General features: G+C 42.3%; 1 protein-coding gene and 1 pseudogene across 1 annotated transcript in view; both read left to right on the top strand.

Annotated features, from left to right (window-relative positions):
- Window positions 1-14,664, top strand: part of DMXL2 (Dmx like 2) — a 137,497-nt gene that overhangs the window by 71,126 nt on the left and 51,707 nt on the right. Inside the window, exons 15-18 of the mRNA XM_075530590.1 lie at window positions 1,455-1,572; window positions 4,306-4,425; window positions 11,610-11,837; window positions 11,961-13,637. Coding sequence (XP_075386705.1) covers window positions 1,455-1,572; window positions 4,306-4,425; window positions 11,610-11,837; window positions 11,961-13,637 — 2,143 coding nt within the window. The remainder of the gene's footprint in view (window positions 1-1,454; window positions 1,573-4,305; window positions 4,426-11,609; window positions 11,838-11,960; window positions 13,638-14,664) is intronic.
- Window positions 614-735, top strand: LOC142426943 (U2 spliceosomal RNA; annotated as a pseudogene).

The raw sequence follows: 14,664 nt of genomic DNA, 5'->3' as shown, positions 1-14,664 counted from the left end.
GTTCTCAGTAGTCATTTATGATGGTCTTCACTTTTCTTTTGTGTGGTCTAAAAACATGATCGTGCACTGTAGCAGCTGACAGTCCTGGCTCCCCAATTCCCTAGAAATTCTAGTTGTATACTTGTAACTCTGTGTCTCCAGAGATGCACTATCCCACTGGCCATTGAAGGATTCTTGAAGACTCTTCTTTGTTTCGGTCCTTACCTGGAATTGAAAAATTAAGAGTCCTGCACTGATGTGCCTTACATAGCTGGGGTGGTTTTTTTTGGGCATGGCCCTCCCAAACTGGTCGTATAACCTGATGCTTTTTTTGGGTCAAAGTGGTGCAGGTTATGTAGCTATGTTTTATTTTGTATTTTTTTTAAAAGTTTTGTTTGCATATAATTTACATACAAGACAATGCAGTGGTTGAGTCACAACAAGAAGAATTGTACAGTCGTCAACACAATCAATTTTAGAGCATTTTCTTTATTCTTACACTGATTATTAGTGCTCCGTTTCCCCCAGCTTCCCTTGCCATACCCTTAAAAAACCATTAATCCAGTTTCTGACTCTCTAGATTTGCCTATCTGGATTTCACATACGGAAAAGCATTTTTTTAAAAAAAGCACATATCGCTTCTCAGCCTTTTGGCTAAGATCAAGTGCAGTATCTGTTCTTATCAGTTTAAAAAAAAGCACAAAACAAAGCCAGAAAACTAACATCAATAACAAAGTAAAGCAGAGATAACCCCCAATAGAAAAAGAAACAGAAAATATTAAAAGCTAGAAGAAATTTAAAATGGATCAAAAGCAAGATGAAATGATAGTGTGTTAAATTTTACCCTAGCTGCATGTGCAGTAATCGACTTTCCGATGCTCTCTGCATGTGAGCAAGGCTGGTCATATGCCTGTTCTGTGGTCAGAGGGGATTCACCAGAGGCTTCATCCACATGTAACCCCCCTCCCCACCCTTTTCAAACTGAAAACAACTTTAAAATGGGTCAGAAGGGAGATCAAATGATGATATTTCATCTTTAACCTATAATTGACTTTACAATGCTCTCTGTCTGATACCAAGGCTATTCAAGTCCCTCAACTCTGGTCAGAGGGGATTCTCAGAGGCTTAATTCATACATGGACCCTGCAAACGAGCGACAGCTTCCATTGCCATCCATCGCCTGCTATAAACCAGGTGTTCACAGCATAAGCTCTGAAACAATTCCCTCATGCACGTTTGGGTTTGATTATTTACACTTCTTGGATCACACAGGCTGGTGTGCTTCTCATGTGGACTTAGTTGACACCTCATATTTAACTATGTTTTGTATCTTATTTTCTTTTCTAATTTGTTAATTGGTAAAGAATAGAAATTGCCAGAAAAAAAAGATTTTTCCTTTCTTGGAGAGGTTGCTAGTAGAAGGCAGGGAGTTTCGAAAGTAAAACTCTTCTTGTTTTTTTTTTTTTTTAATGTAGTGTGGCTCAAATACACAGCTGCTTCATGTGTTCCAAGAAGATTTCATCATAGGCTATAAGCAGCCTAAGGGAAATGCGCAGGAAAAGGACACGGAAGTATTTTTTCAGCCATCACAAGGTACTTTCAAACAAGTCTTGCATTTGCTTTGCTCTCATCCTAAGAATGACAGCCAAAGCCTCCCAAATGCCATTAAGGATGGGTTTGCATAACTCATAACCTTTATAGTTTCCGGGAAAGTTTCTGCTTGCTTGTAGCCGAAGAAGACATTTGGGTACAACTTGCATTTTGAAAGACAGTTTTATGGGTAACATATACCTTTCCCCAGAAGTTACACTTGTGAAATCTAGTTTGCTTTAAAAAAGTAATTTTAATGATTCATCTCCAACAGTTAGATGATTTTGAATGGTAGTAAATTATCTTTGGTATCTGAAAGGAACCAGTGGATTAAAAAAATCATTTTATTAGGGGATTGTACAACTCTTAGCACAATCCATATATCCATTCATTGTGTCAAGCACTTTTGTACATCTGTTGCCCTCCCTCATCATTCTCAAAACATTTGCTCTCCACTTGAGCCCTTGGTATCAGCTCCCCATTTTCCCCCTCCCTCTCTGCTCCCCTCTCCCTCATGAACCCTTGATAATTTATGAATTATTATTATTTTGCCATGTCTCACACTGTCCGGCATCTCCCTTTACCCACTTTTCTGTTGTCTGTCCCTCAGGAAGGGGATTATGTGTAGATCTTTGAAATCAGTTCCCCCTTTTTACCCCACCTTCCCTCCAAAAAACCAGTGGATTTTATCATAGAGTTGAAAGCATTTTAGTTAATTACTACTGATCATTGATGAACCAGGGTATAAACTATTACATTGCGTAGTACTCTAGAAATCTCCAGCATACTTGTGCATTAAACTTACCTTCCCATAATTTTCTCCACTAAAGTATTTTTTCTTTCCCTTTTGTGGATGAATAGTATTTGTAAAGAAAAACCTTCCTGTATCAAACAGGGGTGTTTAGTTACTTTCAAATACAGAACTATTTTAGGACAAGCAGGGTAAATCCTTAATTCTTTCCCTTTAATTGCCAAGTTCAGCGTAAGATGTTTGTGGCCTAGTTACTTGTTGATGAATTTGCTGTTGTGTTAGACTTTCTTTTTCTTTTGAGTATAATTATTAACCTATTTTTCAAAAGAATCTCTTTACTGAGTAATAGTATCCCTACGGAGAAGTACGCATGTAGCTCTTGGAATTTAATGTATCTAGTCAAACACTTATCAATCTTTTTTTTTAACCTCACATAGTCTTACGTATGGCTAGTGAGGACCTTTTCAAGTCGGCGCTGAGTCCTTTTGACACAAGGTCACGTTTTTCATTGGTACCTTTGTTGCTTTTAGACACAAGATATTTCGGGCTTATGTTGTACATTCTTTGCAAGAATGAAATCTTCCTTTCAAGCTGTTGTTTTTAATGGAGAATGGGATTTAGAAACCACAACTTGAGCTCTTCCAATGTTCACTGCTAATGAGCTGTCCAGAGCCCCGGTGTTGTGGGTTGTGCATTGGGTTGCTTACTGCAGGGTCGGAAGTTCAAGCTCAATAGCTGTGCCATAGGAGAAAGACAAGCCTGTACTCTTCTGTGTCCATAAAGACTGGCAGCCTTGAAAACCCGAAGTTCTCCTCTGTCTGATCGGATCTCTGATGGCAATGGGCTTGGATATTTTTAGTTTTAATGAATTTCCACTGTAGAGTTCACTTTAAAAAAATATTTTTTACTGTTAATTAGATGAAAGTATACAAAGCAGATCATAGTTTACACCCAGCAATTCATACATTTTCTCACTCAATTCAACCAATTTCAATCTCCTCAATGTATCATCACTTATCTCACTTCCTCTCTGTATTTCTTGTTTCCTTTTTTTAAAAGAAATCATTTTATTGGGGACTCATACAGCTCTTATCACAATCCATTCATCCATCCGTTGTTTCAAGTATGTTGTTTCAAGCACATAATTCTCAGAACATTTTCTTTCTATTTTAGCCCTTGGTATCAGCTTCTCACCTTTTTTCTCCTCCCTCCCTCCCCCGCCTTCCTTCCCTTGATTATTTATAAATTATTATTTTTTCATGTCTTACACAACCGACGTTTCTATAGGGTTCACTTTTAAGAAAAGTTTTTGTTGTACTTTGTAGGTGTTGATCACATAAATGAAGACTATAATTGTCTACAGAAAAAAATTTTGCTCATAAGTAATGATGTTTCCTAAAATTTAATGAAATTTCTAAAAATTCTCATCTCTACCACTACTGCCCCTTTCTCCACAAATTCTATTTTAATTTTTAAATGCTCTTTTCCTATAAGAAAAGCAGGAAGGATAGTGTTATTTCAATCTTTCCTTTTGTAGCCAAATTTCCAAATGAACATTTAGCACCCTAATTATGTCCATGTGTATCTGCGGAGGGTCTCTCTCTCTCTCTCTCTCTCTCTCTCTCTCGCTCTCGCTCTCGCTCTCGCTCTCTCCCTCTCCTCTTCTTCCTTGTCTTCTTTCTCTTTCTTTCCTGTGTGCCCTCTCTATTTTGGTATTTTAATAAAGTCACAGTTTCTTTTTAATTTGCTCAGTGCATTTCAGTACACTGCATCCATTTCTATTCCCTGGTGCATTGCCGTATGTTAAATCAGTACATGTTTTTTTCATGCCCTTTTGACATTAGCTCTATAAAGCTACCTCATTTGGGCATGAAAGTTTCCTGCTTCCTTCCTTCTCCTGTGTATTCCGAAAGGTCCTTTTAGCTTTTAAAAGCACCCCCCACCCCAGAAGCATGCTAACTGTGTCCTTTCCCTTTGAACAACAGGGTACCGCCCACCGCCCTTTTCAGAAAAGTTCTTTCTAGTTGTAATCGAAAAGGACTGCAGTAATCGCTCTCTTCTCCATATGTGGCATCTTCACCTTAAATCTGTTCAAGCATGCTTTGGTAAGTAACTGTGTTTCAGCTTATACATGAAAAAGACTGTTTTACTGAATGTGCTTTAGGTTGGCTAATTCTTTAAAATGAAGGCTAATTAGATATGCATCTGCCATACTTTAAATCCAAAGTCACAAATCATCAAACAGGTCAATCTTAAAAACAAACCAATCGATGAGCACATTAGGCAATTTGAAAAAATAAAGCTGTAGCGATTTTATTGGTATTGATTTTCAATTACTTTTTATTGGGACTTTTTCCTAGATGTTGGGTCTGTAAGAAGTCTGTCCGTAGAATTAATGTTGTAATTTTCTGTGCATGACCGATATAATGTACATTAGCTTTAACTTCACTAAGAAAAAGGGATTTGATTTTCAGTAAAATGTAATTGAACCAAAAAATGTAATTGAACATAATTTTTGACCATTAAGAGATATAACTGACAAAAATGATTTCAAAAAATGATTTGTTATGCATTCTAGATTAATGTCTTAGTAAATTAATATATTTGTAGTTTGAAATAAAGAAATTGATAAGGGACCTTTTTATTTTAAATGAAGTTTTAAAGAGATAAGTTGGCTTTCTAAGAGATCATTATTCAAACGAACTGTACAGATGGCCATTTCTAGCAGAATCTACTTTAGTAATTCGTGAAATGTTTTAGGGTTGTAAAAATGATTTTATTATTTCTGGTAATTAGTTATACAGATTTTCTGTACAATTAGCATATAATATTGTGAATGAATAATAGGAACTATTTTGTTTCCTTTCAATCCCATCCATATCATTACTTAACTGTAGAAGTTACAGAAATTCTAACTGGGACATGGACTGGCATTAGAAAAAACTAGTGATCTGTGAGAAATGTTGTCTGTGCCTCCTTGTGCCTAACCTTCTTGAGGAAGTAGGAATTCAAAAATTCTTACCAAGTCTCTGGGGGTGATTCTTGAAGTTGGGTGTCTGAGAAAAATGTAGGGCCTGTGAGGAGAATTCCTCATCCACCTGAGAACAGACGAGTTTATAGAGTTGGACACAGAGCCAGGCATGGTCTGGGGAGATGTTTAGAGCTAAGCAACAGGTCCGTGTGACGGAACAGAGAAGAATCCCGTGATACCATCTGCCCCCACCGCTTCCGAGGCAAGGGTTCCCTGTTGTTCCCCTAAAGGCAAGGCAGGTAGAGTTGCTAGTTTGTCACCTGTGGTTCTAATATTCACAGCACTTAGAACATGGTACAGTTTGTCCAGGGCTTCAAACCACTTTATTCTGTTTTGAACCACCTGATGAGAATTTGCATTTCCACCCCAGACAGAATGAATCTGTGTTTTAACAAGTTCTCCAGCGATTGTAATGCAAATGAGAACTGCTCAGGAGAACTGCTCAGTTGGTCTACAGGACATGTTACAAAGTTCTTTCAGGTCTGCTAGTAAATGCCCGGGGGGTCAACCCCTCTGCTCTAAGCCTCCATCTGAAGACATTCAACCCAGCTCCCCTAATTCAGCGCCCAGAGGCACCCCACTCCCTCAGCCAGCCTCCTGCCCCAAAGCACTCAGCTTTCCTTGCTCTGTGGGCTGGGAAGTCCACCCCTGTTCTGGCCCCTGGTTCTGCTGCTGCTGCTCCACTCATGTCACAGGTCTCTTCTGGATCCAGGAGGGTCACTGCCCAGGGATCTCAGGCCCACCCGACCCCTGGCTCTTGCTGGTAATGAGATCCTTCCTCCTGCTTCTCAGAGGACTTACTTTATGTATTTACCCATCATTTTATTGGGAGCTCTGCAGATACCCTAACATTCCAAAACTCACATAGAGGAAGCATCATTGGACAATTGCTACTGCAGGCAGTTTCCAAACATTTTCTCTCTCCTTGAACTCTTTGATAGCTGCTCCCTTTTATCCCCACCCTCCCCATGCCTCCCCCAGGAACCCTTGTTGTTATTGTTATATATTATTATTATTCCATTATATATATATGTATGTATGTATCAGCCATATCTTGCACCATCCACTATATCCATTCACCTGCGAGTCTGTTCTTCACTCCCCTTGAGTGGGGCTATGCAGTCATCATTGCTGTCAGCTCCCCCTGCACCTCCTATCTTCTCATATCCTCAGGGAGTCATTACTCCCGTTGCTTCTTTTTATTATTATTTTCTGTTGCTGTTTCTGAAGGATCATCCATCCTGCAATTCCCGCATTCAACTATCTTAATTACGCACATGAACATATGTAGGTCTAACAGTATTAATGAGGTGAAACACAAGCCTTAATAGTAAATGGGGGGGACAATAAAGGGGGGTAAATATTAAAGAACCAGAGAATAGTTCTGTGTTTCATCAGTGCTATACCACACCCTGAATTTCTCATCCCCCCCCACCTCACGGCCCCTTTCTAAGGGGCTGTTCAGTTGTCTTGCCCGTTGATTTTGGGTCTTTACTTTGTATACACTCCTTCATATCAATTCGATTGTTTTTGATTTTCTGATAACTAATCCCTTAAGCACCTCATGATCACATAGGCTGGTGTGCTTCTTCCATGTGGGCTTTGTTCCTTCCCTGCTCAATGGCTGCTTGTTTGACTATAAGCCTTTAAGACCCCAGGTGCTATCTTTTTTAATAGCGGGGCACCATCAGTTTTCTCCACCACATTTGCTTATACACCCATTTTGTCTTCAGTGATTGTGTTGGAAAGGTGAGCATCATACAGTGCCACATTAGTAGAACAAACCGTTCTTGTGTTTAGGTGAGATTTTAGTAGAGGTCCAAAGTCCATCTGCTTCCTTATTGCATTTACATATATATATATATATATATATATATATATATATATATACATACAGACAAATACACCTATGTTTATATAATTATATATTTACCTATCTGAAAACGTATATGTAAATTTTTGCTTTACTCTTATTTCCTCTTTTTCTTTCCTCCTGCCCCACTGTCATGCTTACCCATCATTTATTGCTCAGTAATTCCTCTCAGACACTTTCCAATTGATCAAATCCGAGCAGGAATGCTCTACCCTCCTCACCGGTCAATTTTGTAACCCTTGCTATTCCCCTATCCCTGTCATTATTGGTCACCACTCACCTCCCCCTGCTTCCTCCGCTCCCATGACGCCCCTGGAACCATCGGTCCGTCACTCTCTCCATGGGGTTGCTTATCCTGCCTATCATATAGATAGACACGAGAGAGAGAGAGAGAGAGAGAGAGAGAGAGAGAGAGAGAGAGAGAGAGAGAGAGAGAGAGACCATATAAATCTTTCCAAGTCTAACTGGTATCCCGACCCAGAATAAATGAACATCTCTCTGTTCAATAGCTGGTAGGATCTGTTGTAACCCCTCAGCCCAATCCCCTTTTCCTTCAGGGTTCCATCTCCCGGGACCTGCTTACTTAACGGCACTTACACCCTTTGAGTCTGCAGCTTTCGTGTCTGAAAGGCGAGCATCCTACAGGTCCCTATTGCTCTTCCTGCACTCAGGGATGGAACAGTCCAGTGCTCCCCACCCCATTGCACCTTCAGACTTTCAGTGTGGCCCCTTTGTGAGTAATCCCCAACCAGTTCTCTCCAGGGGATTCTGGATGTATGATTCTTACAGATTCTTATAGAGCTGGGGACTTTGTTAAAATGTAGACTCCGAGTCACTGTATCTGGGATGGGAATGCAAATAATCATCAGGGAGTGTAACTGGAATAAACTGGTTTGAGGTCCTGACTCCCCATATACAGCTGAGAATATTTGAATATATTACTGGGCTGAATATCCTGGAGGAGGATGCAGATAGGCTTAACATTTAATGGTGAAGGAGACTGACTATATGGTGAGGACTTCACAGGAGCCCTCCCTGGTGGCACAGTGGTTAAGCGTGGGGCTGAGATCTGCAAGGCCAGCAGTTTGAAACCATCAGCTGCTCTAAGGGAGAAAAATGGGACTTTCTACTCCCATTAAAGAAAAAAAAGTTAGTCTCAGAGACTCACAGCGGCAATTCCACCCCATTCTGTAAGGTCATTAGGAGTCAGCATCAACTCAGTGGCAGTGAATGACTGATTGACCTTTTAGATGTTTGAAGCACATGTTATATATATGTGAGAGCCATATAATCCCATATTACTAATGGAAAAAAGTTAAGTGATTTGATCCATATTTGTGCCCATTCCAAGGAAAGCTGATCCAACAGAATGTGGAAATGATCAAATAATATCATGACTATCACAAGCAAGTAAATCTTTGCTGAAGATAATTTAGAAAGGGTCACAGGTACACACCAACAGGGCTGCCAGAAATCCAGTCTGGTCTCAGAAGCGGCTATGCAATGAGGGATAGCATTGGTGTTGTTATCAGGGTCCTGGTTCCAAGTAGAGCATAACACAACATTTACCTGTGTCTTCCTGACGGTACAGAGATGTTCGTGTGGAGCCTAAAATTGTGTAGCTAGCATGGTGAAGAGTACACATTTCTAAACACTCCATTGTGCTCCTGTGGGACCTGTGGAGACCTACGGGAGGTTTGTCAGACAGAACACGGGAACGCCGTGTGTCAGGAAACATGCGTGTCAGGGTTGTGTCCTTTCGCCTTACTTATTCAATCTGTGTGCGAACAAATCATCCGAGAAGCCGGGTTCTCTGAAGAAGGACACAGCATCAGGGTTGGAGGACCATGGACGCTTGGTGGCAGAGTGAGTTACTGGTTGGGGTGCTAACTACAAAGGCAGCAGTTCAAATCCACCTGCTACTCTATGGAGGAAAAATGAGGCTTTCTGCTCCTGTAAAGATTTACAGCCTTGGAGATCCAAGGATACAGTTCTACTCTGCCCTGTAGTGTCTCATTGAGTTGGAATTGACTCAACGGCAGTAGTTTTTTTGTTTTTGTTTTTAGTTTATGTGCAGATGATACGACTTTGCTTGCTGAAAGTGAAGACAACTTGAAGTACCTACTGATGAAGATCCAAGGCTATATAGCCTTCTGTATGGATTACACCTCAACATGAAAAAGACAAAAGTCTTTACAGCAGAACCAATAAGTAGCATCACGATAAACAGAGACATGATAGAAGGCATCACAGCCAGCACCCACGGAAACGGCAGCCTAGAGGACAAATGACTTGCAGTGTTAGAGAGTACAGGCATCGCAGTGAGGACGAGGGCCCGTTTTAATCACCTCGCCTGCCTGCACAGTTGGACGGTGAATCAGGAGGACTGCAGAAGAGCTGACGCCTTTGAACTATGGTGTTGATGAAGACCACTGAACATGCCACGGAGAATGACAACTCTATCTTGGCGGAAGTAAAGCAGAAAGCTTGAAAGTGCGGATCACGAGGCACCGTCTCCTGGACTGTGGACCGTATTATGAGGAGCAGAGCGTCATGCTTGGTAAAGAGCCTGGGCGGAAAGGAAGACCCGCAGTAAGATGGATTGACAAATGGACTTCGGCGTACCAAGGACCGAGCACAGCGCAGGGATGGGAGTGTTTTGTTCTGTTGGACATAGGATCACTTGCCATGAGATGGGGCTAACTCAGTGGCACCTAACAACAATCACAACAACTTGACCACGTGTCAAATCTTGTTTGTTACAAGAGCAAGTTTCAAATGCAGGCCCTTATTCTTGTTTTCGTTTCAGGATTTAAGATATATATGAGAACATTATTTGGTTTACAGGGGGATACAGCGTACGCAGCTCAACTTTATTTTGCAGATGAGAAGGGACCCGAGTGGAGAGGTGCCTTGCTCTCGGCAGTATATCCGGTTGATAATAGCACCGCATTAGGACTGCTGTCTTCTGAGTACTGAGTCAAGCTTGTAGTCTTCATCCATTGTACCAGGTCTTCACTTTACTTCTTGAGTGGCTTGCCGTTACAGGGCAGACCCACACTCACCAGAAGCTCAAAGGGATTGCTATTGTAGTTTGCCATGACTTAGACATTCTTACATTGCGAGAGAATGGCCTTGATAGGTTAGTGGGAGGAGAAAGATCCGTAAGTAAATACAATGCAATGTGTGTTTGAGGTGTAACAGAAACGTGGAGGGATCGGCTCAGATTGCTCTAAGGTGGAAGCTGTTCCTTCTTTGGGGGAAGATAAAGAGCACTATGTGGAAGTTCATTTTTTTTTTATTCTTGAAATCATGAACTTGTTTGCATACTTTGATAGTTAAGAGGCTGGTATTTTCCTGTCTTCTTTGCCACCAGCTAACTGCATGTTTTTAGGAAAGTCACTAAGCTAAGTTGAAATTTTTCACCTATTAAGTGAGGTGGTAAATTGTTATTTTTCAGAGCTTGATTCATGATCCATGTGCTACAGGATTACCAGGACTGCTTAAAAACAATATAGACATCTGGGCTGTACCCCAAATCAACTGGATCAGTGTCTCTGTGGCTAGACCTAGGCTTTGCATTATTAACAAGCTGGGTCAAGCTGAACATTGTGAATTTTAAGCTTGAGAACCCTGGACTTTTTCCAGCAGTTACATGTTGTTTAAAAATTTTAAAAAATTTATATCATTCAATTCAATAATTCAATCATATCAAGAATTGTACACTCATTGCCACAATCAATTTTAGAACACCCCCCATGATTAAATCGCCTTTAAAATGAGTTGTGTAATTGGTTCTAGTGCTCCCTCCCCTTTCCCGCCTTCATTGCTTACTCCCCGAATCCCCTCACACACCTCATCTCCTACCCCAACCCTCCCTCATTCATTGTTTGTTCCCCTAATCCTCTCACTCTCCCTCCCTCCCACCCCTGCAACCCCCCTCCAATCCCCTACACACCCTGCACACCCTGCACCATTTATTTTCTCTGCATCCACTGCTTCTGTGCTTCACAAACTGAGAATCCCAATAGAAACTATAAAACACAACATCAAAAGAAAAAGTCAAAGATAAAATAAGAATATAAAGATAAAAATACAAAGAGCGAGTAAGAAAGAAAAAGACCACTCTCAATATTGAGAGAGTCAGGGAAGAAACTTGCCAGCACTTACATGTTATGGTTTTCTCTGAAAGTTTTCTTGTGGTTCAGTTGGCGATGCTAAAAAAGAGGAAAATAGTTCAAAAGAAAAAAGTGTATTGAGGCAATTAGTGAAAAGCTAAGAGGGGATTCTGTCACCCAGATACTTTAAAAACTGATGCATGAAATCTAATGCAAGGTGATGTGTGCAGTGGTTAGCATAATGCCTTTCACAATTTGTCTTCAAAGCCAAAGCTGTCGAAGGTGTGTCCTCAGAGAGTTTGCTTACCATCCCTGGACAGAAGACAGCGGATTCTTCCCCGGAAGTCTCTACTAGCTCGAGCCACATGCCGCATTCTTCATCGATTGCCAACCTGCAGACGGCTAGCAAACTTATTTTGAGTTCGAGACTGGTATACAGCCGACCCCTCGACCTCCCCGAAGGAGTGGAAGTGATACGGGCAACGCCGTCAGCAGGTGACGTACCTATCCTGCCACCGCTCACGGTGGCCTTGCATTAATCACACCCTGGGATTTGATGATTAGCATATTATTTCGTGGCTCCCTTTTTGTGACTCTCTGCTTTATCTTTCTTTAAAGGCCACCTGAGTTCTTCTTCCATTTACCCAGTGTGTCTCGCGCCTTACTTGGTGGTTACAACTTGTTCGGACAATAAAGTGCGCTTCTGGAAATGCTGTCTGGAGACCCGCCCGCCACGCGCAAGTGATGCCAACGAGACGTACCACTGGAGAAGATGGCCCTTGATGAACGACGAAGGAGAAGATAATAGCAGTACAGTGAGCATCGTGGGAAGACCGGTTGCTGTTAGCTGCTCCTACACAGGCCGCCTTGCAGTAGCTTACAAGCAACCTATCCACCAAAATGGTTTTGTTTCCAAAGAATTTTCCATGCATGTTTGCATATTTGAATGCGAATCCACAGGAGGGTCAGAATGGGTCTTGGAACAAACAATTCATCTTGATGATTCGGTTAAGGTCGGGAGCGTACTTGATTCAAGGGTCAGTGTGGACAGCAATCTGTTTGTCTACAGCAAATCGGATGCGTTTTTGAGCAAGGATAGATACCTTCTTCCCAATATAAAGCATCTAGTACATTTGGACTGGGTATCCAAAGAAGATGGCTCCCACATTCTCACAGTGGGGGTTGGTGCTAACATATTCATGTATGGGAGGCTGTCGGGAATTATGACTGAGCAAACCAACAGTAAGGATGGAGTAGCTGTCATTACGTTACCACTAGGTGGCAGTATCAAGCAAGGAGTTAGGTCAAGATGGGTTCTTCTTAGATCCATAGACTTGGTGTCGTCTGTTGATGGGACACCTTCCCTGCCTGTCTCGCTCTCTTGGGTAAGAGATGGGATTCTGGTGGTGGGCATGGACTGTGAAATGCATGTATATGCACAGTGGAAGCACATCGTCAGGTTTGGAGACATTGAAGCTGAGAGTCCTGACGCAGAAGAGACGCCAATGCAAGACCACGCTGCCTTTAAAACTAGCCTGCTGTCCAGGAAAAGTGTTGTTGAAGGGACGGCCATTGCTGATGATGTGTTCTGTTCACCAACTGTAGTTCAAGATGGCGGCCTATTTGAGGCGGCCCATGTGCTGTCCCCCACGCTCCCACAGTATCATCCAACCCAGCTGTTAGAGCTGATGGATTTAGGGAAAGTCCGAAGGGCCAAAGCCATTCTCTCTCACTTAGTAAAATGTATCGCAGGGGAAGTTGCCATCGTTAGAGATGCTGATGCGGGAGAAGGAAGTAAGCGACATCTTTCTCGAACCATCAGTGTAAGTGGCAGCACAGCAAAGGACACGGTGACCATAGGGAAAGATGGCACTCGAGATTATACCGAGATCGATTCCATTCCTCCTCTCCCGCTACACGCGCTGCTCGCTGCAGACCAGGAGACACGCTACAGAATTGCGGAAGAAAGCACGAAAACGGCACAGAGCTATGAAGACCATGCCAGAAGTCAACCGGAGGATCAGTACTCAGAACTGTTCCAGATCCAGGCCGTAACAACGGATGACATTGATTTAGAGCCGGAAAAGAGAGAGAACAAATCCAAAGTCATAAATCTGTCTCAGTACGGACCAGCTTACTTCGGCCAAGAGCATGCGAGGGTCCTGTCCAGTCACCTCATGCACTCCAGTCTACCAGGCCTGACCCGTTTAGAACAGATGTTCCTGGTAGCGCTGGCGGACACCGTGGCTACCACCAGCACCGAGCTTGATGAGAGCAGAGATAAGAGTTACTCAGGTAACTGTCCTCACGAGACACGCATGACATTTTCATCCCAGGAAACAGTTGTCTTATGTATATAATGATTCACATGCTGCACTGCAATGTTTCTTTTACATCTTGGGGTGGGAAATGGCCTCTTTAATAGTCAGGTACTGTTGCGGAACGTCCGGCGGCTGGAGCAGGCTATGTCTCCCGCCTGCGGCTTTATGCATCTGCGGTATGTGCGTAATCACGACCTGAAGGTCATGGTTCTGTTTATGAAGGATGGCGTTAGCGAAGGAGACCAGCGCTTCTTCGTTCATGCCATAACTGTTGTGGGAGAGGGAAAAGCTGCGGTGCCCCGGGCACCTTCAGTACTTTCTCAGGTCTCATTGTTGTGATGGTCTGCCAGAGGACACCTGTGAGGTCTCGTTCTACAGGTGCATGGACCCCGAGCCTTTGCTTCTCCGGCACTCTCAAGATCGCACGGGCATCCAGTGGTGGGCTTGGAATTTACTTCATATGTGGCTAAATCCTTGGCCTGAGTACTCCTACGGGTTTCATGAAACTTCCAGATCTGTGGGGAAAAGACAGTTCCTCACAGCCGGCTTCCTGCCGGTCTACACCCTCCGCTGATTCTCTCACACTTTAAAATAACTAGAGAGTTTGCCCATGACCCATTTTCTAACTATGTTACTGAGGACTGAAAAAAAATGCCCCCACCTAATTATGACGTCTTGTACCAGAGCAAGATTCTCCCCAAAAGATACTTAATCATTTTGCATACTTAATATAGTTAAAATGTTTCAATATGGGACATTAAAAAGTAGGCATTCCAAAAATGGAAGTTCCATGAGGGTGGAGGCTTGTTCTTATCCACTGTCCTCCTTCCTGTACCTGAAACATGCCTGCCATGGTAATTTGTCAAATGAATGAGGGATTCAAGCTATAGAGCTGGTGAGAAGCTGTGATTTTTGAACTTTGGAAATTGAAAATCTTTTAGTTTAGAAAATGTTTAGTTAATCCAACAGTTTTGAGTGCTGCTTGTGTGAGGTCACTGGTC

Source organism: Tenrec ecaudatus, chromosome 14 (genome assembly GCF_050624435.1).
Source record: "Tenrec ecaudatus isolate mTenEca1 chromosome 14, mTenEca1.hap1, whole genome shotgun sequence".
Lineage (NCBI taxonomy): Eukaryota > Metazoa > Chordata > Mammalia > Afrosoricida > Tenrecidae > Tenrec > Tenrec ecaudatus.
Note: the sequence above shows the minus strand (reverse complement) of the source record. Positions and strands in the feature narration are given on the sequence as shown.